Genomic DNA, 25,274 nt, shown 5'->3' with positions numbered 1-25,274 from the left:
AGAGGGCAGACACTTGCCTAAGCTCACACTGTGAAGGGAGGCTGGGGCTGAGGCTTGAGTTCAGATGTCTGGGTCCCCCATCTCCTCCCCAGGCTCTGCCCAGAAGGTCTAAGGCAGGTCCTCAGCCAGACATCCCGTCCCTTCACCAAGACTTCTGGACCTGCAGACTACTGCCAACCCCAGTTCGAGGTGTACAACAGGGCCCCTGGAGGCTAGCTACTCCAGTCGTGGGCTTCGTGGGTTCTAAGGGCCATTCTCTGACTGTTCTGACCACAGGAAACCTTCCTGCCTGGGCTGTCCTCTACACCCACCTCACCCCTCCCCTCTAGCCTCAGTGTTGCCTTACTGTGTGACCTGAGGTTAAGTCCCTATCCCTCTCTGTGCCTCATCTTCCCCGTGAGGCAGATGTCTAGCTAAATCCTGCCCTCTGTCCCTAGCCCAAGGGACCACCCCGAGAACCCGTTTGGAGAAGGGATGTCTCTCTCCTGGCCTCTGAGATGAGGACATCCTGCCCAGGGCTGGTCTATGGAACATGAGCCAGAGATCTCATGAGGGACTGGATGTGGCTCTGGCCCCTCAGACTCTATCTCTCCTGTCCTCCAGCCCCTCCACGTGGCTGCCCCCCCCCCGCCCCCCGCCTCCCTGAGGCGCAGAGCCCTGAGCAGACAGACCACATGTGAATCCAGGCTGTACCACTTAGCAGACTGGTGACCTTGAGGAAGGCATTTTACCTCCCTGAGCCTCAGTTTCCTCATCTGAAAAAAGAGAATAATAATGGCACCAACTTCCCAGGACCATCGTGAGGATTAAGCGAGATGGTCCATGCTCCTGACTTGCAGCAAACAATAAGTGGGAGCTGGGGTTATTGTCCTGTGACATTTAAGACCTAGAGGGGGACTCCAACTGAATTCTCCAGACTGAATTCCACAAATATTTATTGAGCATCTACTGCGTGTCAGGCATTGCAGGCAGCCTGGGGATGGAGCTAGGAACAAAATGAAGTCGCCTCTCACAGAGCTCACTCTGGCTTCCCTGCCTTTTCCTCTGCTCCAGCTGGGCCTACACCATGGACTCTTCACTCCAGGCCCTCCCCTCCCTTGACTGCCTTGGCTCAAGCTGTTCGGTTTTCCTACCAAACCCAAGCCCCACTTCCTCCAACCCCAATGGCCAGCCCTGGTCATACCCTGGTTCTCCACCTCAGCTGGCAGAATTAAAACATGGTATCATATGCAGGGTAATGGTTACCCTTGGAGGGTAGACTTAGAGGGGGCAAAGGGGGAGTTTTTAGGGTGATGAAATATTCGGTTTTTTGATCTGGAGGTGTTCACTTAATGAAAATTCAAGCCACACACTAACAATTTGTCTACTTCTCTGTACAAACATTATACTTCAATATAGTTCTCTTGAAAAATAGTGACACCTGGGTCCACCCTCCAAACTCTGATTTAATTGGTCTGGGATGTGGGCTGGGCCCCTCAGGTGATTATAATGTGCAGCCAAGGTTGAGAACTACTGCTTTAGGAGAGCAAATTCTTCCAGGACTCTCCCCTGGGCCTGTGGCCTGATGACTGTTCATCCCAAGACCTCCCTGCCCACAGCTGACTGGCTCAGGGCTGAGCATGTCCACAGGCTGGCCAGTGCCCCACGATGTGACCTCCTAAGTAGCAGTTGGCTGGCCAGGCCCAGTCCTGCTGAGGCACTGGAGCTGGGAAAATGCCGGGGACCCAGCCTTGGGTGTCCAGTGCTGAAAGTAAAGTCTGGCCAGGGCACCTATGTTGAAGACACAGAGGCCCAAGGCCACAGTGAGAACAGCAGCCATCTGGCAGCAGGGAGGAAGCAGAGTCTCAAGGTGGAAGGGCCAGGTGTCCTGAGATGGAGCTCCAGTATTGATCTGGGCCACTGTGCTGACAACTATTTAATTAGTGGTTCCCACTAATTAGCCCCCCTTTTATTTCAGGGCACAACAAATCTCTTCTTTGTGGGGGAAAAGATTATTGGCCCCATTTTACAGATGAGGAAATGAAGGGGATGTAACTCAACCAAGGTCACATAGCTAGTCAGTGGCAAAGTTAAGATTTCTGTTTAGCTTCAAAGTCTGTGTTCTTTCTGCTTTGATTCACCAGAAATTCCACATGAATACTGCTTTCTACTCTGGAATATATGTGTTTAATATCATCCCCTCCTCCCCAGATCTTCCAAGTGAGGTGGTGCTGTGGGGAGATACTCCAAGCATGTCCTGTGGCCTTGAGGGCCCAGCGGACCCGAGATGTGTGTATGCCAGCGTGCAAAGCATGAACCTACACTCCCTCTTCAGCAACTGATTTGTGTAAAGTGTTCATCACTTAGGTTACTTAGGTTGAAAGATGTTCTGACGTGTTCAGCAGAGCCGGGGGCCTGCTCCGCCCTTTACGAGTGGTTGCCATCTTGAGCTCTGTGGGGGGTACCCTGGTGGGAAGGGATCCGCCCTGCGAGGACTGGCCGGCCCCGTGGGGTTGGCCTTTGCACTATGTCTGATTTAATGACGTACCACTTTGGACCAGAAATCAGACAGACTGGGATTCTACCCTTGCTCCAAAACCTGAAGTCACCTTGGCTTCTGTCAGATTCCCCAGCCTCACAGGAGGCTTTGCTGCAGAACATCGTTTCCTCAGGAGCTGCACAGTCTCCTGGTCGCCTTGGTTTTCACGTGCTGCCCATGTCAGCTTCGGACTCCCAAGCCCCATCCCAGGCCCAGTGACTGAGGAGCTGCGGGGAACCTGGGAATGTAGACTTACATGGACATGTAATTATGTATCATGCTTTATATTCACACATGTAATCTGTAAGGGATTCTAACATGTCGCCCTGGTTACAAAGCCGTGAACAGGCATGAGGCCTCGTTTTCCTGACAAGAGAGCTACAGCCCAGACAGGGGCAGCGACCTGCCCGGGATAACACAGCAGAGTGGTGGGCTTGCCATCCCAGCACCCTTCTGTTCTGGGTCTCTGAGCCCTCCCTTCTGCTCAAGTGAGTGGGTGTTGGAAGGCCCATCAGCCGAGGAGCCCCGAGGCTGGTGGCTGGGGGCCACCATGCCACCGATGGGGAGTGGTCATTTGGTGTTTCTATTTATTGACTCTTTAAAATTCATCATCCAAGGAAAGTTAATACATGACTGTTTGGTAGCAAGAGAAACATAATCTAAGACCGCAATGACCCACGCACCCCAAACAAAAACAGAACCAAACAAACCCCATCTGAAACCAGACCTTTGGAGCTGTAGCTGAAGAAGCAAGGGGCCTGGGGGTCAGACTGGCTCTTGCAGGCCAGGGAGCAGGAAGAGCCTGCCCGCAAGTGGTTCCCAGTTGAAGAGGCCATGTCCAGCCCCTCAGCTTTGGGCATTCTTCCTGGAGGGACTGCCCTGGCAGGAAGGGTGTGAAGAGAGGGTCTCAATGGTCAGAGTGGGGGGGCTCCCAGGCCCACCCTCCCAAGGTGACCACACGTGCCAGTGCATGAGACACAGGGGCTGGGGGGCAGCTCTGAGGAGAACAAGGGCCCTTTCCTTTTCCCTGCTCAGGCCAGGAGAGAGCGCCCTGTCCAACTCCCTATCAGTGTCACCAAATTTGGAAACGACTAAAGGCCCTGCCAACAAGTGAGGAAATGCCAAGGCCTGGGGAGGCCCCGCACGGGAATCATTGCCCCTTGCAGTCATCACCTTGTTCTGGATGACTGAGGGTGCTTGGTCCTTGGCTCTGGATACTGGAGGGCAGCCCAATCGGGACAAGGCCGTGGAAAGTGTATGTTGAGAGGCAATGTTTTAGTGCCCTGAACATGCAGTGTGTGTGTGTGCGTGTGTGTGTGCACGCGCATACATGCACACCCATGTGTATGTGCACACATGTTCGCAAGTATGTAATGAGGGGGGGATTGGTCCTTCCAGGAAGGCTCGCTTAGGGTCCCAGGCTGGCCCCCAGAGCAGGAATAGGGTCTTTTCCCTTCTGTGACTTCCTCAAATCACCCCCTGCCCAGGTCATTGCATAAATAAGTGCTTGGGAAGGTACACATCTAAAAAGGAACATAAATACTGTACATGGGAAAGGATTCTGTCCCCAGCCCTCCCACTGCCCCCAGAAAACCCTCCAAATATTGCACATGGCCCTCCCGAGCCCCATGGGGTCCAGGCCCGGCCGTGTCTTTGGTAGAAGCTCCAGGGACAGAGGTCCTGGGCAGCCCACATGCCCCTGCCCCACCCCCATGATGACTGGGAGTACCGAAGCAGCCAGAGGGTCGGGAGAGGCCCCGGCCCGCTGGCCAGCAGGCGTTCCACCAGGAATACTTCCGCGGGGATGGGAGGGAGCCCACGCAGGCACAGGGGTGCCCCTGGCGGGACGCTCCTGGTCAGAGTCTGCTAGGAAGTGTGGGCTAGGAAGAGGCAAGCGGGCTGAGGGCGGTGGGAGGGCAAGTCCTGGGCCACAGTGGACAGGGTCACACCCTCCATAGGAGGAGGTGGTTTGTGCTGTCGTCTCGGCCCACGGTCTCGCTGCTGCTACCACCCCCACTGCTGAGTCGGAAGTCCTCATAGCCGTCACCTCCACTGATAACGAGCATTTTAGGCCTGGCTGAGGCAGGTCCTCGGTGCCGAGGGGAGTCCCGGTGCTCGAGGGATGGCAGCTTCTCAGGGCCTGGGGGGTGGAGGGAGAGGGTCCATTAGCCGGGGGCTGACTGATGGCTGTGCTGTCCCCTAAGGGCCTGCACCCCAGAAGACAGGAAGAAAGGCGCACTTTCTGTGGGGGATCCTACTTCCTGTTAGCCAAGAACTTCTTTGGAAAGAAATACCCACTTCCTGGCAGTCACACAACTTCTTACCTCTTACCTGTGCGTTCTAGTCAAGAGTGACATAAGTTCTCAGGGCCACACCCCTCTCTCTCTCTCCCTCTATCGCACATGTACTGTCCTCCTCAAACAGCTTCCTGCTTCCAACAGCCCCTTCCCAGCTGGGGAGCTTCGGTCTTCTGCGGGCGCGGACGGCTCCTGCCCGAGGCTTCCCTGCGTCCAGATGCCCACAGCCGCCTCCTCGGGGGAATATGGTTTCCTGCCCAGTCAAAGCAAGCCGTGGCTCACCGGCCCTCCTTGACGGATGCCATCCCCTAACACGCTTCACTTGCTCATCCTCACAGTCCACGGCTGTCCTGCCTGCCGTTCTGTGTTCTACTTGCTGTTGCTGTTTCCCGCTCCGCCCGTCACTCCCTGACGCCTTGCCCTAGACCGCATTTCTGGTCCGCTTTGATTCCCTGCCGTATGCATCCCTTGCCGGGCCACCGTCTAGTTCTTAGGCTACAGTTCTTACAGCTCACTGCCTGTCTCCTGTGATGCTTCTGGACCGAGTTTTTACACACACCCCATACCCTAGAAGGTTTTATTTTGGGGACTTTGGAGCCGATTTCCTGTCATATATGCCACTTCCAGCTCTGGACCACACTCTTCTTCCCTCTTGAAACCTCTTCTGGTGAGACAGAGGCAAATCTTAAGCAGAGTCCAGGATCCCTGGGTTGGGGGAGGATGCACAGACCCACCCGTGTCTGGGGGAGGCGGTGGGGTCGGGCAGAGCAGGTTGAAGCCATCTGGCAGCTGGACTGCAGCCAAGAAGCGGACGTGGCCAGTGTGTCCCTGGCCTAAGCCGGCGGGGCTCAGGGGCGCTCTCGGGCAGCTGACGGTACTGGGTGAGGTGGGCATGGTGAGCACGACGCCGGCACTGGTGCCCACCCACAGCAGCTCCTCGCACACCAGCAGCGCCGTGATCCTCAGGCAGGCAGCCTTGTGCTGCCGGATGATGGCGTCCGAGCCTAGGGGGCGAGACGGACCAGAGCTGGGGCCGCATCTGGGCCCTGGCTCAGCCTCCTCAGCGATGGGGCGGAGGGGCTCCAAGGGAAGGGGCGGCGGGGGCCGGAGGTCAGTACCTGCCAGCATCCTGTGCACGGGAGGTGTGACGTCTACCTCTGCCAGTTGCTCAAAGGTGCCTGGGTGGTAGAGACACACGTGGGCGCTGCCTTTCAGTGTCACCCACACCCCCAGGCTGCAGTCCACCATACAGGCCACGCTGCGGCTGGAATCCTGGCCCACGTGGAACGCGTGCTGGTCGGAGCGGTGGGAGGGGCAGGCAGAGGGCACAGGGGTGACTGGCGGGCCTGCCTTCCCTGGCCCTTCCCTGCCTCGTGCCCCACCATCACCCACCTCACCCCTACAACTCACGCCGAACCTCTCCAGAAAGCCCGCCTGGACTGACAGCAAAGGCAGCCTTGCTCCTTGGTCTGGATGAAGCCAGACCACTGAAGCCCCCCCCATTTAAGCCTCAGGAATTAAAATGGAGCTGCCTTTTCCCCTGCAACTCAATGACTCTGTGACCAGAGAATATTAAAGCTTGAAGGGTTTTCAGATCAATCATTGGCCTCTCCCTGGACAGATGGATGCTTTCTTATGGCCCCCGTGGTCTCATCCCCCTCTCTCACGGGCCAGGCTTACCCCAAATCACCAATTCTGTCCCCACCCCCACCCCTCAGCAGTACCTCCAGCTGCAGTGTGTCGGGGCTCAGCACAAGGACTCGGTTCTGGCAGCCACACCACAGCCGCCCACCCACAGACACCATCTTGGTGATGGGGCTCCCCTGAGAACCCAGGGTCACTGACTTGAAGTTCTGGGGGTCCCAGAAATGGCCTGGAGTGGGAGCCGGATAAGGAAAACAGAGCAAATTCAGTCCGGTATCACACTAGTGTCTCACCCTCACACCCCAAAATGAAGTGCTAAAAACCCCATTTGTACATGAGGACACCAAGGCCCAGAGAGGGCCTGAGAGGTGCCCAAAGCCACGTCTCCAGACTCACGGGCCTCGGGGAGAGTGCCTACGCCAGCAACATCGGCGGGGTGGGGTGCGGTGGGCACTCACCTGCTTCTCTTTGGTAGACCACAAGTTCTCCATTGGCCAGAGACACAAACACCTGGTTATTCAGATACCTAGGCAGGGAAAAGAAGGAGCAGTCAGGGGTTTCAGGAGGCCAGAGGAGGTCACCTGGGGCCAAGGGAATCACAGACATGACGGCTACGGTTCCTGAGAGACCGCCACTGCAGGTGGGAGAGTCTGAGCTAGGCAGGGGTAGTGACTTGCCCACAGTCACATGGTGTATGAGAGGTACGGCTAGCCTAGGGCGAGGCCTCGGGCCTCCAGCCTCCACAGAAAGGCGGGGCCAGTAGAGCAGGGAGAGCTGGGTGAGCAGAGGAGGCCTGCATGTGTAGAAGGGTCTGGACCAGGAGAACTACCCAAGGGCCTTACAGGATGCAGGTCACAGAGGCTGTGTGCTGGAGCTTCATGCTGTTCCTGCGGTCGCGGATGCTGTCGGAGGACTGGTACACGTGCACGCTGCGGATCAGGGGGGTGCGCACCTGTGACCGATGCTCGCCTACACCAGCCCCTGAAGTTCGCCCTCCACCTCTGCCTCCACCACCATCTCCCCGCTGCCAGGTGTCGGCCCAAGGTACTGAGATCCCAAAGCCTCCCTGTGGGCTTCAGACCCCCTGGCAGCCCTGGCTGGCAGTACTCCTGAGGTCTGACCCCAAGCCCTCCTGCTTCTGCTTCAGGATACCATATGATTTCCCAAGCAGAGAGCTTGGGGTTCCGTGTCCCCAGCCCCTGTCCTGCCCCCCTACCAGCCATCCTCAGTGCCCAGCCACACAGAGCTCTGGTAGGCCTCGGGGTCAACGCTCAGCAGGTCCTCAAGGCTGCCCCGGGTGAAGGAGCCACGGCTGGAGCGGCGAAGGGCTCTCCCATCCATTGGGCTGGTGCTGCAGGGACCGCCAGGCCCGAAGGAGCCAGACAGTGGCAGGAAGCCAGGATCCTGCTCCTCCTCTGAACTGGTCGTCTCTGCCGTGGCCTCCTTGGAGCTCGGGGTCTCCTCATCTGAGGGAGACAAAGTTCTCTACCTCCATTCCCCTCTGCCGGGCCCAAGACCTTGTCTCTTTCTAGGCCCCCATCCCCCCTCAGTGCATCCCTCCTGGCCATGTCCCTGCTGAGGGCCTCCCAGCCCTGTTGTCCCTTTCCCGAGGTGTCAGCGTAGCTCAGGCCTTGTTATTCTGCTCGGGGACAGTTTAGTGCTACAGGCTCCTAGTTCCGACCTGGCCCACTCCAATCCACCACCACGTCGTGGACAGGGGGATCAACCACTCCCCCCTACTCCATCTGCCCTACTTAACCGGGCATTCCAGGGTCTTCAGGATCTGGCCTGACTGACCCATTGCCCTCTGGGTCCTTGGTGTCACAGCCCCCCTGCCCACCCATCAGTACCTGCTGGGTGCCCCCTCCTCTGTGCAGTCCACCCTGCCTGGCAGCCCCAAGCCGGGCACTCACTGCCAAAGCTAGAGGAGATGGTGGACCGGCTGGCTTGGCTCTGCAGCGTTCCCGAGGGGCTGGGTGAAGACTCATCATCGGAGTCGCTGTCAAAGGGCACCAATTCCGGGCGGGGGTCCCCTTCGGTGGGGCCCGGTGTCATCTCCAGCCCCGAGCCTGCAATGGAGATGTGCAGGCAGGGCTGGGGCCCTGGCTCTGCCAGCGTCGCTGCTTCTTCATCCGCGGCCTCGACGTCCAGTTCTGGACCGGGGGTCTCCAGTGCCGTCTCTGGGGCACTCCTCAGCGAGGCCGGCCGCTCCCTGTGAGATGTAGCAGTGGGGATGAGAGCTGCCAGGAGCCGAGGCTCTGCGCCCCTCGGCCACAAGCCCACTAGGCCCGCCCGTCCACCAGACTTAGTCGCCTGCAACCACAGAGGGGTCGGGGGCAGGGATCTGTCCCGCTGGCCCCCCCACTGTCCCCGGCCTCACCTGTGGCCGTGGCGCTGCAGGCCGGGCACGGCACCTATGCAGAGGATGCGGGCGGAGCAGACGGCAATGCAGGCCTCCACGTCGGGCTCGGCGCGCAGGCTCAGCAGGCACACCTGGCCCACGTAGCCGTCGCTGTTGCACACCCACACTTCGGGCATGGGCTCGGGGCAGCTACTCTGGGTCGGCGCCGCGCACGAGAACTGCGGACGGCACCAGGGCAGGGGAAGGTGGATGGAGGAATTGCAGCCAGCTCCCCACCGCTCGCCAGGCGGCCGGCGGAACGGAGGGAGGTGGGCCCGCGCGGGTGTGCACGGATTCCCAGTACGCCCCTCTGTACACGCGTGTACACACACACACACAGCGCATGTGCCACTCTGCAGGTCAGATGCACATATGCCTGTGTGATGTATCATCCCTTCACATACATATGTGTACTCATACATCCACACACACGTAAACCCTAAATATGACCCCATATGTACGTGGTAACAAATGTGAAAAACGGTAAGCTCTGTCCCGATGTATGCAGACTCTGACAAGCGCATGACTTAGACACCTCACAGGAATCAGACAGCACTCGTTCCCATGCATGCACAGATGTGTGTGGCCACACCCACGTGCACGTGACACACGTAGTATCCACACGCATGTGCAGAGTTGTACACTTAAAGACATAGGGGGCGACTGCCATGTTCATACAGGTACGTAATGTTGTACCCAAAACAAAAACACGTGAACACGTGCTGGTTTGAATATACGTGCGCCCGCGTGACCCCGGCCCCCCCACACACCTGCATGCCGCTGCGGGTTTTCATGATGGGGATGGCCTTCAGGAACTCAGGGTCTAGACAGCTTTTGCTGGATGCTGCGGCGGAGGTGGACAAACAGACACCGCTTAGCATCCACCTCACCCTCGACCATTTCCCTTTCTTCCCTGCTCTTCAGGATCTCTCAAGGGAAAACGAGGTGGCTGTAGGTTATGCTCTGCTTGTCCCTGGCCTCAATTTTCCCATCTGTACAATGTGGGAGGCAGACCCAGAAGTCTCTAAGATCTTCTAAGCCATGGACCCTGATTAATAGCTTTCCCTGCTCTCGGCCTGCTCAGAGTATGTAGAGGCGGGGAGGGCGGGGCGGGGGGGGTGTGGGTCCTGGCATGCCCTGCCCTAAGCTCACCCTTTTCAACCACTGAATCCCCTCCCTGCCAGTGAGACCCTGGGGAAGTCCCATGTTTCCCCGTAGGAGTCTCAGTCCACCCTCCCACTTCAGCAGGGACTGAAGCACAGGACACCGCAGTCTCGGGATTTCTTGCTCCTGATCTCCCAGACCGCAGCATGGTGCTGCCCACTGCCTGGAGGTGTTGGAAGGAGGACACCAGCATGGGCCTGGCTTACCCAGCTTCCTCTTGGCGTCATCAAAGGCCTGCTCAAAGCCGAGGCGGGCATCAGGGTGAGGGAACTCGAAGATGAAGGAGTCCGTGCCCTCAGGCCTCGTGGTGCATAGTTCCAGCTTGGTAGGGGGGAAGGAGAGTGCATAGCACAGCGCCTGCTTCTCCGACAGGTCCCGGTGCATGGCGGCTGAGAGGTCCCGCAGTGCTTCGTCCAGGCTCTGCCAGGATGAGGACCCAGGCCTCAGGCCCTGACAGCTCCCCACAGCCTGCTCCTGCCCTGAGAATGCAAGTGGGGACCTACCTCTCCCCCCAACCCCCTAGACATGATGGGCTCCCTCTCCTCCCTCAGCTAGGGACAGAGCTGTGTCTCCACCCTCAGGCCTGGAACACATCACTTCCCTCAGTTGCGGTGAGGCTGTATTTTCCGCTTCCAATAAGTGACAGAGATGAGTGACCTCTTCCTCAGGTAAATGAAGAGGCTGTTTTCTCTCCCTCAGATCTGGGAACCCCCACCGCCCCATTCCCCCAGCCTCAGGCAGAGGGCACAGACCTGGTGGGGGAAACCAAGGCTCTCAGAGAGCTTGCTCATCTGGCCCAGGGTGGTCAGGTCCTCATCTAGGCGGCTGATAGCCTTCTGGACGTTCTCCCGATTGGTGGCTTGGGACGCCCCTGGTGGGGACAGAGGAAGGCCACGGGCAGATACAGAGGCAGATAGGGTCAGGCTTGGAAAGAAAGGAAGAATTTCCCTTCCCTCAGTCTGCAGCTCAGCGTGGGGAGTGGCCTGACAAGCCGAGAGCTTGTCAACCCCAAGACCCAAGGAACAAAGTGACAGACAGGCAGCTCACAGAGAAACACCAGGCCTGGGAACAGGGGACTGGGCTTGATTCAGAGCCACTTGGCACAGGGTGCTGGTCCCTTGGAGATCTCCCTGGACGAGCACAAAGAATAAACAGCAGACGGCTGTGCGGCTTCTGCAGGCTCCAGCAGACACCGGAAGCCTCGGCAGTGCGGCCTCCACAGGCCAGTCAGCCGGGCAGCCAGAGCCTCGGGCGGTCAAATCTGCTGACCAAGGGACTCAATGCCCCGACAAAGGAGGGAAAATGAGCTGATGCTCTGGATTTCTCTAGTCCTATCCCATACCTGACCACAGCCAAGTAGCTGGCCCCACAGGCCAGCTCAGCATCCCCACACCCAGCACTGCCTGGCCGGGGGTGTCCACCCTGGACCAGGAACCCACCAATGGGCAGAGTAGACAGCAGTGGAATGTACTAGAAAAGCTAAGGCTTGGGTTTTCTCCTACTCCTTCTGAAGGACACTGTCCCCCCCACAACTCTCATTGTCTGGGCAGCCCTGGTTTCTTCCATATGACCCCGCCCCACTCTGACCACACTTGATTGGACCAGGAGCAGACACCTGAACTAAAGGTAGTCATTTTATCGACTGGCCTGTGTTCCAAACTGGAACAATCATCAGCTTGTATTCCTACACAGGGGCCCATGTGAGGCAGGCCTGGGTTTGCCCTGGGGGCCACCGCACTGAGCCTAGGGACAGAGTCTGGACCCGCACTGCCTGCCAGCCCAGAGGTGCCCACACCACTGTCCCAGACCAACCGCCCCACTCAGAAAGGTAAACTTCGGATCCTGGAGCAGCTGGGGAGAAAGGGCCAAGATGCAGAACAGGCCATGATGGATCACAGGAGTTGGAAGGAAGGAGGAAGCAGAGAAAGCTGAGAGCAGTGAGAACAGGCAGACGCAGAGACAGACAGACAGATGGAGACACAGACACACATGTACACACAGCAGAAGGAGCAGCTCTTTGAAACCGCTGCAGCTCCTGACAGCCTCAGCCCCAAACAACTGGATCTTTCCAACCAGCCTTTTGCTTGGACTGACTCGAGTGAGTCTCTGCTCCCAATGAGCAAAACTGGGGACCAGAGCAGCATGTCACCGTCCAATAGGACGCTGGTGCAGCGGTCACTGGCTGGCGGCGGGTGTGTCTGCAGCCCCCGCGCCACCCCAGCCTAGGTGAGGTCCCCGCCCTGTCAGATGGTGGTCTGCGTGGACAGGTCCTGGTGTGCTTCTGTGGCGGGCACACCGATCCTGCATGCCACCCGCCTTGTACTGGCTGGGAAAGTAAGGCCCCAAAAGCAGAAAAGCAGATGGATACAGGCAGCCAGCCTGGCCACAGTTCAAACCCTCCAGGAGGGCTTCTGAGAGCAGGGCCCAGACACCCAGAACCCCTGGGCAGGCCTAGGCCAGCCCCACCTTTGATGATGTCTGCATCTTCTAGCGGCAGCTTCCACAGCAGCTTGTACTTGCTGGCCGTGTCAATGACGCTGGCTGCTGTGTACCTGTGGGGAGCCAAGGGGGTGCTCTGGCCAGGCCGGGGGGAGCGGGGCCCAGGGAGGGCCAGCTGCTCCGCCCCGGCCCAAGTGCAGCCCCACCCTGGCCACTCACAGGCTCATGGAGCTGCGCCGCAGGGAGCCTGATTTCCGCTTTAGGGTCGTGCAGATGATGAGGTCCGTGAAGAGGAAGAGGGACCGGTCCTTCTTGCCACCGACGGCCTTCTGTGGAGCCCGAGGCAGGACTCAGGCCCAGAGGCCCACCCTCCTGCCCACCGTGCCCAAGGGGACAGCCAGGCCCAGAGAGGGGTGAGGGCTCTGCCCCAGATGCCCAGAGGCAGAGGCAGAGTTGGGACTCGACCCGGGACTCCTGTTGTGGGGAAGAGCAGGGAGGCCCAAGGGCAGCAGGTATGAGCGGAAGTGTGAACATAGTGGGGAGATGGGAACAGGGGGGTAGACAACGGGAGACTTCTTACCACTTCGATGACCATCTCCTGCCTGAGGAACCGCCGCAGAGGGGCTTGGAGCTGTGGGGCAGGACAGACAAAACATCTTGAAGGTCAATTATTAATCCCATCTCCTCCCCAGACCCTGGGGGACCCCTTGGCCCCACTCCATGGGCCAGGCCAGTAGAAGCAGCATCCCCTCCATCCTCCTGATGCTGTGCGGTCAGGCCGCGGGACATGTGGCCAGAGACAGACAGGGAGGAGGACATGGCTGTGGACAGAGACGGGTGGGGACGCTGAACAGACAGGGATGCACAGGCGCTGCAGACACCGCGGTGGAGGTGGACGTGACCGTGACTGCAGGTAACCACAGATGCAAACAAAGGCATGGGTGGAGGGGGTGGGCACTCACATCCTCCATGCCCTCGATGTGAGCCTCAATCTCCTGCAGCACACGGGCATGTCGCTCTGCCTCCTCGGCACTCCGCACACCCTTGTTGATGCGTTCAGCCACCTGTTTGATGTTCCGCTGAGCATCCAACAGGAGTGGGTGGTCTGGGTGGTCCTCAGGTGTGTGCTTCAGGAGGTCCTGGGGAAGAAATGGGGATAAGACCCCTGCTTATTAGCTGCCCCTTTCAGGCCCTGGGGCCCCACACTGATGGCTAGAGCAGGACGGACTATAAGGAGGCTCCAGAGAGGACTTCTTTTCCTACCCAACCCCTGGGGACTCTGATGTCAGGCTTGACCGAGTAGGGGCCTCATAGCCCCCTGCATCCTCATGTGCCTTCCAGCCTTGCCCTCCTGCCCACCCAACCCCATGCCCACCTTCACCAGAAGCTCATAGCGTGGTATCCGCTGCACAGGCTTGATCATGAGGTCAGACAGCGCCTGCTTCTCCTTGTTCTCACGCATGCTTTGCTGAAACCAGAAACAAGGTGGATGGGCACCCGTGTGAGGAATGTCATGCAAAGAAGGAAATGTCCAGGGACAGATCCCCAGCCAGTCCCTCTAGCCCAGCCCAAGGGCAAAGACTGAACCACAGGCTAAGGCTGCGGTGTCCAGTCTGGGAGCTCTTGCCCCCTCCCAAAGCTGGCCAAGGTGAGGGTCATGTCCATGCCCCTGAGCTAGCCAACAGTACCTCCAAGAACTTGAGAAAGGCAGGCCTCGCCTCCTTAGCCACACGCACGGCATCCTTTGCATTGAGAAAGTTATCAATGTAGGCAGAATAGATGTTGACCAGGACGTCCTTGGAGAACTGTAGGTGAAAAGGCAGGTTAGGGACCTTCAAGGTGTCCCTTACTCCACCTCACCCTGTCCTGGTTTCCAATGATTCACAAGCCAACATCCTTTCCCTCCAACGGGACATGATATGGTCTCTAAGGGATGGAGCAGCTGCTCCTGTGTCGTGTGTACACGTCGTATGTGTGACTGTGTGAGTAGGTGTGTATCTGTGCGCACACCCCAACGTATCTTACCTACGGTTTGTGTGCACATGGACATACATATGCCTACATGTGTCCTGTAGACCAGGCTCTCCCATTTCCAGCTGGGCATTTCCATCCCTTGCTCTCCAGCCCCACTAAGTCCAGCCAGGCAGGTCTCCCTCCTCACTGTCCTCTGAGAGACACAGACTCATTCCAGCCACTTGGCCATTGCTCATGTAATTCTCTCCACCAGAATGCCCTTACCGCATCCAAATCTCACCCACCCTCAGGGCTAAGCTCCACCTGTGCCTCCTCCAGAAAGCACTCCCTGCCCTGACTAGGACTCTTCCTCTGCGAGGAGACAGGGACGCCCATCCTGTCCAGTAACATCCCACACAGCTGGTGGCTAATACCTGACGGCCCACTGACAGCTGGGCTAAACGCGGAAGTTCTTGGTCGGAAGCCCTGGCTGGGAGTTGGGATATCCTGGTTCCTGGGTCAGCTGTACCATGGATGGACTAGGGGACCTGTGGTGGTGTTTGTTTCTGGCCTCTCTGGGCCCACAAGGCCCTGTGTCTCTAAGGTGCTGACTGTCCTCCTCCCCAGGCCCGGGGAGGCTGCAGCAACTCGGAGGGGCAGACGGCCCTTACCCACCAGCCCACCCTGGGGCAGAGCATTCTCTGCTGATCCCTTCCTGTGACCAGGGCCTCTGCTCATCAGACCAGGGTCAGCATCAAAGTCCAGACAGGGGATGAGCCTGGTGACACTGAGGGTGGTGATGGCCTCGAGGGGTTAGCACTCAACGGGGTCCCATCAGGGTTTGTCACATCAGTTCCAGATCAGCAGGCACCTTCTAAGACCTTCTTAGGCCCAAGGCCCACCCGCATCATCACAAACACATGAAAAAACATCCACATCTCACAACAATAGATAAGACTTTTTTTTTTTTTTTTTTTTTTTGCTGGTATAATTTTTGGAAGGAGTTTTACCATTTTGCTTTTGAAATTATTTGGCTCTGAGTAACCATTTTAGTTTGTGTTTGGCTATGATTTATCAGTCATCACCATGCATTCTTGGGAATTCTGGCCAAATAACAAAATGTATCTTAAGTTTTTTCAAACGTAATTAACCTCGTATAAATGAATACTACATGTAACAATTAAAGAAAATGGCATGCTATGTTTTTACAGACACGTAATTAAATGTTTACTGGTTTTGCTTTTGCAGTTCTTTTTGAGTTTTGCAGCCAATACTTGTTCTAAGGTCCCATTCACTATGGTAGGATCCTGAAGAGCTCACAGGCAGGTCTGCTCCTGGTGCAAGGGGGCACAGAGTGGGGCAGACTGTGGGCACTGGGGCCGCATTTCCTGGAGTCGAACCCTCTACCACTCACTAACCGTGACTTTGGTCAGGTTACTTTCTCTCTACGCTGCAGAGTCATCCACTTTAAACTTGGGGGAATAACTGCACCTTTCTCCTAGACTTGTGAACATATATAACGTATTTAGAATAATGGCTAGTACGTAAGTGCCAAATAGTTAGCTATCCTATTAAAATGCTGGATGGAGAAAAGAGCTAGTCAAGGTAAGGGTTGAGGTCAGTAACAGCATCCACTGAGGTCTGTGTCAGCACCAGCTCAAGGTCAGGACTAGGGTCAAGTCAGTGCCAGCAACTAGAGCTGGGTCCAGGATTAGGGTCAGTAACTGGTTGGGATTGGGGCCCAGGCCAGAGTCTAGCCAAGCTCTGGGGTTTGGTGGTGTCCAGGTTCAGGTCAACCCCAGGGCTGGAGTCAGTGCCAGTGTCTGGTCAAGTCCTGGGGTTGGATCTGGGATCAGAGTCAGTGTCCAGGTGGAGTGGGTGTGGATGAGGGGTCCATGGCAGCAGCTATCCCCTTCCAGGAGGGGCCCAAGCTTGTGGGGGCTGAAGCAGCAGACAGCAGGGCCACTCACCGACTGGACAAGCAGGTCTCCCACCTTCTGCTGGGCGTGCCAGGTCTGCACACAGTGCCGCACCTGCTCAAGGAACTGTTCGTGGTGCTCCAGGAGCTCGGGGATCTGGTCGAAGATCTCATCCACCAGTGACGGGTCACACAGCAAGGAGTTCTCTGGCTGCTTCAGCGGCTGCATGTAGCCCTGGGGGTCCCCCACAGGTCAGTGCGGGTACCCTCAGAGGGATGGCACCCCAACCCCCTGGCGTAGGTGCACACGAAATCACCTGGCCCTGTGACTCAGTGGCCATGACTCCCAGATCTCCCTTGTTAGACTCAGAGCTCTAAGAGGGAGACAGGAAGACCTATCCCTATGCCCCTCACTGTGCGGCTCGGGGCCTGGCATAAGACGGGGGTGAGTGGGCTCGGGAAAAGTTTGTTGGATGCACGAACAAGCAGAGCTTGGAGTGAGGAAAGCAAGAAGACTGGCCTCCTGGGAAACCCACACACACTTACTCAGCAGACATTTTATTGGGAACTCACTCTGTGCTAGCCACTGTTCAGCAGTGAACAAGGAAGACCAAGCTCCCTGCCCTAGTAGAGCTTACAGTCTAGTCAGATGAAACACGAAATACAAGAAAGAAACAAAAAGAAACCACATTTCATCAGATCTTTAAGGAAAAACCGCTGCCAATTAAGTTATTATATGCCATTAATTATAGGATGAACCTGGAGTTCCAGATGTTTATCTTAGAATCAGTTACATGTGGAAAGTTTGAGACCTGCTGTGGGGAAAATAAAGCAAGCGGGTGCCTGGGAGGCCTTTAGTGCCACTGTCTGAGCACTGACTTCACGGTTTTCAGGTCTACTTGTCAAGTCTGATTAACACTCCTCTTTTTCACCTCAAATCTGCTTTCACCGCCCGTTTCGTGAGAATGAAGAGCCCTGCTTGCGGCAGGTGTGCTCACGGAGCGGTCGCCCTCTCCTGGCCTAAACTATAACTACAAGCCCAAGAATTGAGGATGTTTGAAAAAGTAACGCAATGTTGCAATAAAATTTATATTAAACATTTTAAAAAACTGGCTTGTTTGATAAAACATTCTCGAGAAAGTCAAGCTCAACGGAATCCTCTTGCCTGGTTGGGGATTCTTAAAAGGTCAGGGGGTGATGGTGAGACAGGCAGGCAGCCTCCTTCTTACAGCTCTTAGGCCAGTCTGAGCTAGGGTCTTCTCTGGCGGGGGGTGGGGGGAGTGGGGGGGGTGGGGGGTGGGCGCTGCTGCCCCACACGGAGAGGAGCTAAACCGCATCCCACACAGAAGCAGGCACACAGTGGGAGGAAAGACTAAGCAGAGAACCTGATCCAGAACCTCCTAGGAACCAACACCTGCACCCACTCACGGTGTACTTGCTGGGCAACTACTGAGTGTCCGGCCTTCTAAGCACCAGGCGGCACCTGAGGGCAGACAAAAGTCCTGGTGCTTGTGGAGCTGACACCTCAGTGGAGGGAGGCAGAAAATAAACACCATAAATAATGAAATTATGACACGTGTGTTAGAAGGCAGTAAGTGCTATGGGGAAAAAGACAGGGTCAGGAGTGCTGGGAGAAGGGGGCTGGGTCAGGGAAAAGGAGGGTTGTTGGCTGGGAATTCAGGGGTTGAAGAAAGACTCAAAGGGTGAGGATGACACTGAGGAAAGGTGTAGCCTTAGGACGTGGGTTCAAACCCCATCGCCTCTGGCTGTTAACCTTGGTATTTCTTCATTTTAAACTCCTGGCCTACAGCTGAAACTAACGTAACACTGTGTGTCAACTATGCCTCAATTAAAAAATAAAAAAGAACAAAACTCTTGGCTTGCAGGAATGATACCAGTCAGTGTGGGTGGAAGTGGTCACTGAGAGGGGACACTAGAGCTGTGGAGTCCAGTCTCAGCTTGAATAGCACCGATATGCTCAGACAGTGCAGACTAGCTGGTGAGAGGGAGAGCCCTAGAGTCAGACTGACAGGGATTCACCCCAGGGTGTGGCAATTCCCGGCTCTGTGACCTTGAACAGTTGCTTTACGTCTCTGTGTCTCAGGTTCATCATCTGTAAAATGAGGGTTATCATGAGATTTGTATGATTTAACTTATGTAAAGTGCACATATGAAGCACTCAATAAACGTCAGCTCTCGGTATTACCACGTGTCCCCCCCAGAATCCTTATGCTCCAACCTAGTCCCCAACGTGCTGGTATTTGGAGACGGGGCCTTTGGGAGGTGAGTGGGTCATGTGAGCGGGGCCCTCACGAATGGGATTTGTGCCCTTCTACAAGAGGTCCCGGAGAGCTCCCTCAGCCCTCCCACCAGGGAGGACACAGTGAAAAGGAGGAAGTGGGTCCTCACTAGACACCAAATCTGCCAGCGCCTTGATCTATGAGAACTGAATCTGTATTTGTTCAAGCCACCCAGTCTGTGAAATTTTCGTTCTAGCAGCCCAAATGGACTAGAATACCACTTAATAGATGGACGACCCTGGGGAGTTTTCTTAACCTCTCTGAGCCTTCATCTCCTCATACGAAGAGAGAGTTATAATATCTACCTGACAACGTTAATGTAAGGATTAGATGTGATTTTATATACACGCACTCACACACACATGCACACGTGCAGACGTGCCAGGCAGTATGCTAAATTACACATGCATCTCTCTTGCAGTCTGCACTCAACAGGTAGGCACCATTATTATCCCCACACTGCAGACAAGGACCCTGAAGCAGAGACTGGTTATGTAACTTGCTCCAGGTGACATGGCCGGTCAGGAGGTGTGCCAAATTTGAACACTGGAGGCCTGGCTTGGACCTCAGTCCTTGTGACACACCAGGGCTGCCTTGAGTGACAGTCCTGGGGTTCGGCTGACACTCTCCTGCCCATCTCCACCCCTCGCCACCCACACTCTCAATCTGGCCTCCTGAGAACTATCCCCCCTTAGCTCTTCCACCGGCAGGTCCTGCAAGCCTCCACGCGCGCAGCCCTGAACTGGCCAGGAGATTCGAAGGTAGAGAGACATGCCCGGGTCCCGCCGGCCTCGGGTGTGTGAACAAGGCATGAGCAGCCTCGTTACCTTTGCACCCTCACGCTGGGACACGGGTATGATTAGTCACATTTTGTACACAAAAACACCGAGGCTCAGAGAAGTGAGGTGACTAGGCTAGCATCACCCAGCAGGAAGGCGAGTGACTCAAACCCTGGACTGCCTGACCCCAATGCCTTCAACTCCCACCTAGGGGACCACAAAGGACCGACCCAGCATGACTACTGCTGCCTGGCAGCCAAGGGCATCTCTTAAAGATGGCATTCTGGTTGTGTCCCAGCACCTGGCACAGCAGCCGCCCCGGCCACCTCTCCATGGCTAACTGCTCGAGGTTTCTTCCAGCCTCCTGGCCTTTGTTCCTATTGTACCCGCTGCCTGAATGGTTCCCTCCAGGCTCTCCCGCTGCTGAACGCTTACCCATCCCTCAGGTCTCCGCTGAACACCCCAGCCTCAGAGAAGCCCTCCCTGGCCTCTGACACCAGGGCAGGCCCCCGTTCTGTGTTCTCCTCTTTCTGTGTGCTTGTTTTTAATATATAAAAGCAATGTATTTTTTGTGTGGCAAAATATACATCACAAAATTTGCTAATTTTAATCATTTTTAAGTGTACAGTTCAGTACTCACATTAAATACATTCACGTTGTTGTGGAACCATCATCCCCATCCATCTCCGGAACTTTCCCATCTTCCCAAACCACAACTCCATACCCATTAAACACTAACTCCCACTTCCCGTCCCCCAGCCCTTGGCAAGCACTGTTCGACTTTTCTGTCTCTATGAACTTGGCCACCCTCGGTGCCCCACGGAAGCGCAATCATACAGTATTTGTCCTTTTGTGACTGGCTCATTTCGGTTTAGCATGATGTCCTCGAGGTTCTCCCGTGTTGTGGCACGTGTCAGAACTTCCTCCCTTTTCTGGCTGAACGAGACTCTGTTGCTACAGAAACACCCTCCGTGCACTTTTGCACCCGCACTTGTCCTCACGTATAAGGTCTGTCTGACTGGTTACTGTCAGTCTCTGCCATAGACTCCAGGGCACAGGACCTTATCACTCATGCTCACCACTGAACCCTCACTGAGAACATGGTCTGCACCCAGAAGATGCTCGTTGCAGATTTGTGGAGTAAATGAATGAACACTCTGGATCTTTCCAGGGCTCTACCTTCTGTTCTTTGCTCTCACTCTGCCTAGATGGCTTGAGTAAATTCGTCCTCAACCGCACCTGCCAGGCCCCACCTCAGCTGGGATCCACGCCCTCTGCCCTGGGCCCCAGGCCCGCACGTGCATCCTGACTCAGGGGCTTTCCCACGCCGGAACCTGATCTGGCCATCTCGCCCCAACTGTCACACGTGGGGTTCCTCCAGTGCTGCCGTCACCCAGACCAGGAGTCCAGGCCTCATCCCACAGCCGACCAGCTACCGTGCCTGGCCTGACCAGTCCACCTCCTGAATGTCTGTCCCAACGCTCCCTCCCTGTGGCTTCTGCCCTGGTCCTGGCCTCTCCTCCCTTGCCTACCCTCAGTGGCCTTGGCCTTCTCTTCTGCTGCCCACCTTCCTAGCAGTCAGACAGACTTTATAAAGCATGAATCAGATGACATGCTGCCCCGGCTCAAAGCCCTTTGCTGACTCTCCAGGGCCCCTGGTAGGGTCCAAACCTTCTTCCTGGTATCCAAGGCCCCTACCACATGGCTCCTGCTGGCTCCCCCAGCATCCCCAGAGGACCAACCCTTTGTGCTTTGTGCCGGCCTCTTCTTACTTGACTTTGCACCTGCTGTTCCTGTTGCTGACAAGACAGGTGGGGAGGAAGCCAGCACGTCCTCCAGGGAAAAATACCCTGACCCCACACCTCACAGGTGCCCCCTCAATGCTTTGAGAGTGACCATATACTCAACTATGCCCCCAACGGGACTATGAGGTCCTGTGGCGCAGCTTGTCTCCCTTATTCGTCCTCGTGTTTCCTATGCCCGGAACAGGGCCTGGCACACGGCAGGTGCTCAACATTTTATTCCATTCAACAATTATTTTCCCAGTCAATGAATAAAATGGACGGGGCTACAGTTGGCGGGGGCACAGATCTAAGCCGAGGCACGGGGCCGCCAGGGGGAGGTGGCAGGACAGTAAAAGGAGGGAGCACCTGCCCTGGGGTGGCCTGTCTGGCCTTATTAAGTCCCCTCTATGTTCCCTCCCACCCTGGAGGGGGATTTCTTCTCTGGGACAGTCACAGGATGGGGGGTTCTCTACGGAGGGGTGATGTTACCCAGGGTCATTCCTCTCTCCTCTCTAGCCTCCATCCCCTGTCCACAAAATGGGTTTGTTCCCACATGTTTGACGGCCTCCTAGACTCAGAACGGCCGCTCTCGGGGGGCCTGGTCCGGCCTTGAGCCTCACCTGCATCAGGGTGCGCAGCGACTCCACATAGGACTGCTCCGTGTCCAGCAGGGTCATGGTCACGTGCTTCCGCATGTCCTTGGGGGACAGAAGGCAGAGGGTGAGCAGTGCCTTGTTCCCCTCAGACCCGGCCCCCTGCGGTCACCTGGACCCAGAGAGCCCATCCTCATCCTCTCCCTGGCCTTCAAGGCCTGCATTCCCACCATCCACGGCTGCTGGCTGTTACCCCAGAGCACCATGGACCCCCACTCGGCCAGGGACTTGCTCTCATGCTCCCTGTGCAGGGAGCGCCCTCCCCCTACATCTCAAATGCCCCCCTTTCCAGGGTGTGCCCCTTACTCCTCCACCACCACCCCCATGGCTGCCGGCAGAGCTGATGATCTCCTGTGCACTTCGAGGTTACCCACTGGGCTCCTGAAAAGGACTCACAACAATCAATAACCTCTCACCTTTGCAAAGGAAGATGCCTCCAGGCCACGCCCCACTCCAGCTGCAAACTCTGAAAACCCCTCCTTCCGGCTCAGTGCTATGGAGTCAGACCCTACTAGACTGGGCTTCATGCCATCCCTGAGAGTGCAAACTGTGGCCGCCTGCCACAGATGAAGAAAAGGTGGCTCAGGGAGGGGAAGGCAGTGCCAAAGGTCACACAGCCAGGTAGGGGCAGGGTTCACCCACTCTCAGACAAGGCTGGATATCAGTTCTCTCAGTTAAAAAGGTTAACTGAGCCCTACTCCACACCAGGCACTGTTCTAAGCATATATTATTTCATCGTCCTGACCACCCTGTGAGGTAGATGTTGTTCTTCTTCCCATTTTAAGGATGGGGGAAAGGAGACCCAGGAACTAATGCCTCCATCCTAAGCATCAGATGGTCTGCAGTAGGGAGTCCCTGAGGGGTCACACAGACTCTGCATCCACACCTCCAGGGACAGGGTGTGCATCCCTGACAGGGCAGCCCTATTCTGTGGGAAGGCTTTGCTAGAAGCCAGACAGAGGACGCCTTCTCTGTGTTCGACTCCCTGGGACTCAGCTTACCTACTGCTCCTTGCCACCAGTTCCTATGCCTCTGGCCCATTCCTTCTCCAGGAAGACTTCACCAGATGGTATGCCCACCTCCCTGTAACACCCTCCCTCTGACTCAGGGACTCGGGGCCAGGTCTGTCCCCAAACCTGTCAACAATGAGACACACTCAGAAAAGTAGGCTCCTGTGCTAGGAACTCACGGTTGGGGGCGGTGTGAATGGCTCTCCCTCGAGGGAGGGGAGGAGACTGGCTTTGCCCCACCCCTACCAGCTGCATGCTCTGATGGGTGAGAAGACACTGGGCTTTGCCTCAGAGCCCCCAGCTACAGCCAGATCATCTATCCTCAGTGATTCAAAGGCCTTTAAAACAGCAGGGCAGCTTCTAGTAGGAAGGAACACCAGTTGGGCCCACCCTAGGATGGAGAGTTGGGAGAGCGTCAAAGGTCAGAAGGGCCTCCCAAGGAAAGGCCCGGATGCCCAATCCTCCCCTTGTCCCCCAGGGCCCTCTCAGCACTTCACAGATATGGCTCATTTCTGCCTACACTCAAAGGTGTCACCATCTCCACTTTACAGGTGAGGTAGTCAAGTCTGAGAGGTGACTTGACTTGCCCAAGGTCACACAGCCAGTGACTGGCAGAGTGGGGACCGAGTCTCTTCATTTTTTTTTAAAGATTTATTTGAGAGAGAGAGAGAGAGAGCGAGCAAGAGCGTGTGCAAGAGCAGGGGGAAGGGCAGAGGGAGAGGGCAAGAGAGAATCTCAAGCAGATTCCCCACTGGGCACAGAGCCTGATGTGGGGCTCAAACTCACAATCCTGAGATCATGACCTGAGCTGGAACCAAGAGTCAAATGCTTAACTGACTGAGCCACCCAGGCACCCCAGCCCGAGTCTCTTTAGCCACCTCATGGTGAGTCTTAGGGCCCAAGCACCCAGAGTTCTCGCCCAGACTGACTGGCCAGCCACGGGCCACAGGGTCCCCGGCTATGCCCTTACTAGCTGTGTGACCTTGGATAGTCACCTAACTGCCCTACGTTCCCACATTCTCCTCTATGAAACGGAATGAATAATGCCTTCCTCCCAGGACTGTGAAAGCAAGGAGCTGGGGAGCAGGGCAGCTCTCTCCACACATGCTGGGTCTTCAATGTCCATTCTTACTCTACCTCAGCAAAATGGTTCATCTATATCCATCTCCCTGCTGGACAGGGAGCTCCCTGAGAGTAGAACCAGGCCAGGCTTGGCCCTGAGTGGCCCAGCCTCCCTCCCCCTTCCACTCCCCGGGCCTGGCCCTGCTAGGCCCCGGGGTGAGGGTCACAGGCAGGGAGGCCTCCTGGGGGAGGGAGGGCTGGGGCTGGGCCTGCCAGCTCAGAGGGCTGGGGTAACTCACGCAGGGAGGCTGACGCTGCAACACCCGCCTTTCCCAGCCTCCTCCTGCTTGAAAGCACAGTGGGCTGTCACTCAGCTGTCAGGTAGAGGCACGGAAATTAAGGCCAGCTCCCTGTCACTGCATGGAGTGCCCTTCTGCACGTGCCCAGACACGGGTGTGAATGCATGTGGGGGTGGGGGAGCCAGGGGAAGCAGGAGACGGGCAATGCAGCTGTCAAGCAGATCAGCAGGCCCACCTGTTCTGGGCGGGACAGCCCTGTAGGCCTAGCCTCCCCCAGAGGCCCAGCCTCCCCCCAGAGCCCGTCACCCCTCAACAGCCCCATCCTCAGACCTTTACTACAGGGGGCGCTGAAGTGGGAGAGGGAGGGGGGCTGAAGGGATTTGGCAGGAAGATAGAGGGGGGCCTCTCCTACCAGTATGATTGGGACAGCATGACCCAAAGCTTAAGACCTATACACACAGCATGAAGACAGAGACACATGTACACAGAAGAAGCCGTAAAGGCCAGAACCCCGCAAAGAGACCAAAAAGAAATGTAGCCAAATCACCTGGCTGAGAACCAGGGCCTTCAGTCCGGAGATGTGAGGTGGCGGGGAGAAACACACACACCACAGCATGGGGAGGAAGACAGAACCAGAGCCCCCATGGGAGCCCAGGAGAGCAGGACAATCAGAGTCTGGGCCCAGAGAAACACACAAAGGCATGGACACAGCCCCTGGAAGCCTCCCCTCCTCTTCCCCCAGAGGGGAGCACGGAGCCAGGAATGGGGACACCACCATTGCCACCACAGCATGACACCTCGCAGGCCCAGCGGGTCCAGTGGCAGGGAGAGAATGGCAAAACGGGAGCAAAAGCGGCTATTCCCAATGCCCCATCCCCCCAGCACACACATACACCTGGGGACTGCCACAGGCCTGCTGGAGAGAGGCTGATAAAACCTCTCCTTCCGGAGCCTGTGAACCCAGGACACCTCTGGAGACAGGCTCTGCCTACACGCTGACCCATATCACGCACTACGAACCACTAGGCCTTGCCAAGGCTGGGTCTCGGGGTA

General features: G+C 56.7%; 1 protein-coding gene across 1 annotated transcript in view; it reads right to left on the bottom strand.

The window, feature by feature from the left end:
* Positions 1–986: 986 nt before the first annotated feature.
* Positions 987–25,274, bottom strand: part of ARHGEF17 (Rho guanine nucleotide exchange factor 17) — a 58,448-nt gene continuing 34,160 nt past the window's right edge. The window contains exons 2-21 of the mRNA XM_032427041.1: positions 21,818–21,895; positions 16,387–16,569; positions 14,152–14,268; positions 13,839–13,931; positions 13,426–13,602; positions 13,044–13,094; positions 12,683–12,792; positions 12,491–12,576; positions 10,777–10,895; positions 10,231–10,444; positions 9,631–9,704; positions 8,840–9,039; positions 8,373–8,671; positions 7,676–7,925; positions 7,302–7,388; positions 6,918–6,985; positions 6,540–6,688; positions 5,934–6,108; positions 5,550–5,819; positions 987–4,658 (exon numbers count right to left, since the gene is read on the bottom strand). Coding sequence (XP_032282932.1) covers positions 4,462–4,658; positions 5,550–5,819; positions 5,934–6,108; positions 6,540–6,688; positions 6,918–6,985; positions 7,302–7,388; positions 7,676–7,925; positions 8,373–8,671; positions 8,840–9,039; positions 9,631–9,704; positions 10,231–10,444; positions 10,777–10,895; positions 12,491–12,576; positions 12,683–12,792; positions 13,044–13,094; positions 13,426–13,602; positions 13,839–13,931; positions 14,152–14,268; positions 16,387–16,569; positions 21,818–21,895 — 2,997 coding nt within the window. The 3' untranslated portion in view covers positions 987–4,461. The remainder of the gene's footprint in view (positions 4,659–5,549; positions 5,820–5,933; positions 6,109–6,539; positions 6,689–6,917; positions 6,986–7,301; positions 7,389–7,675; positions 7,926–8,372; positions 8,672–8,839; positions 9,040–9,630; positions 9,705–10,230; positions 10,445–10,776; positions 10,896–12,490; positions 12,577–12,682; positions 12,793–13,043; positions 13,095–13,425; positions 13,603–13,838; positions 13,932–14,151; positions 14,269–16,386; positions 16,570–21,817; positions 21,896–25,274) is intronic.

This window comes from Phoca vitulina, unplaced genomic scaffold (genome assembly GCF_004348235.1).
Source record: "Phoca vitulina isolate PV1807 unplaced genomic scaffold, GSC_HSeal_1.0 scaffold36, whole genome shotgun sequence".
Lineage (NCBI taxonomy): Eukaryota > Metazoa > Chordata > Mammalia > Carnivora > Phocidae > Phoca > Phoca vitulina.
This window is presented reverse-complemented; position numbering and strand designations above follow the sequence as displayed.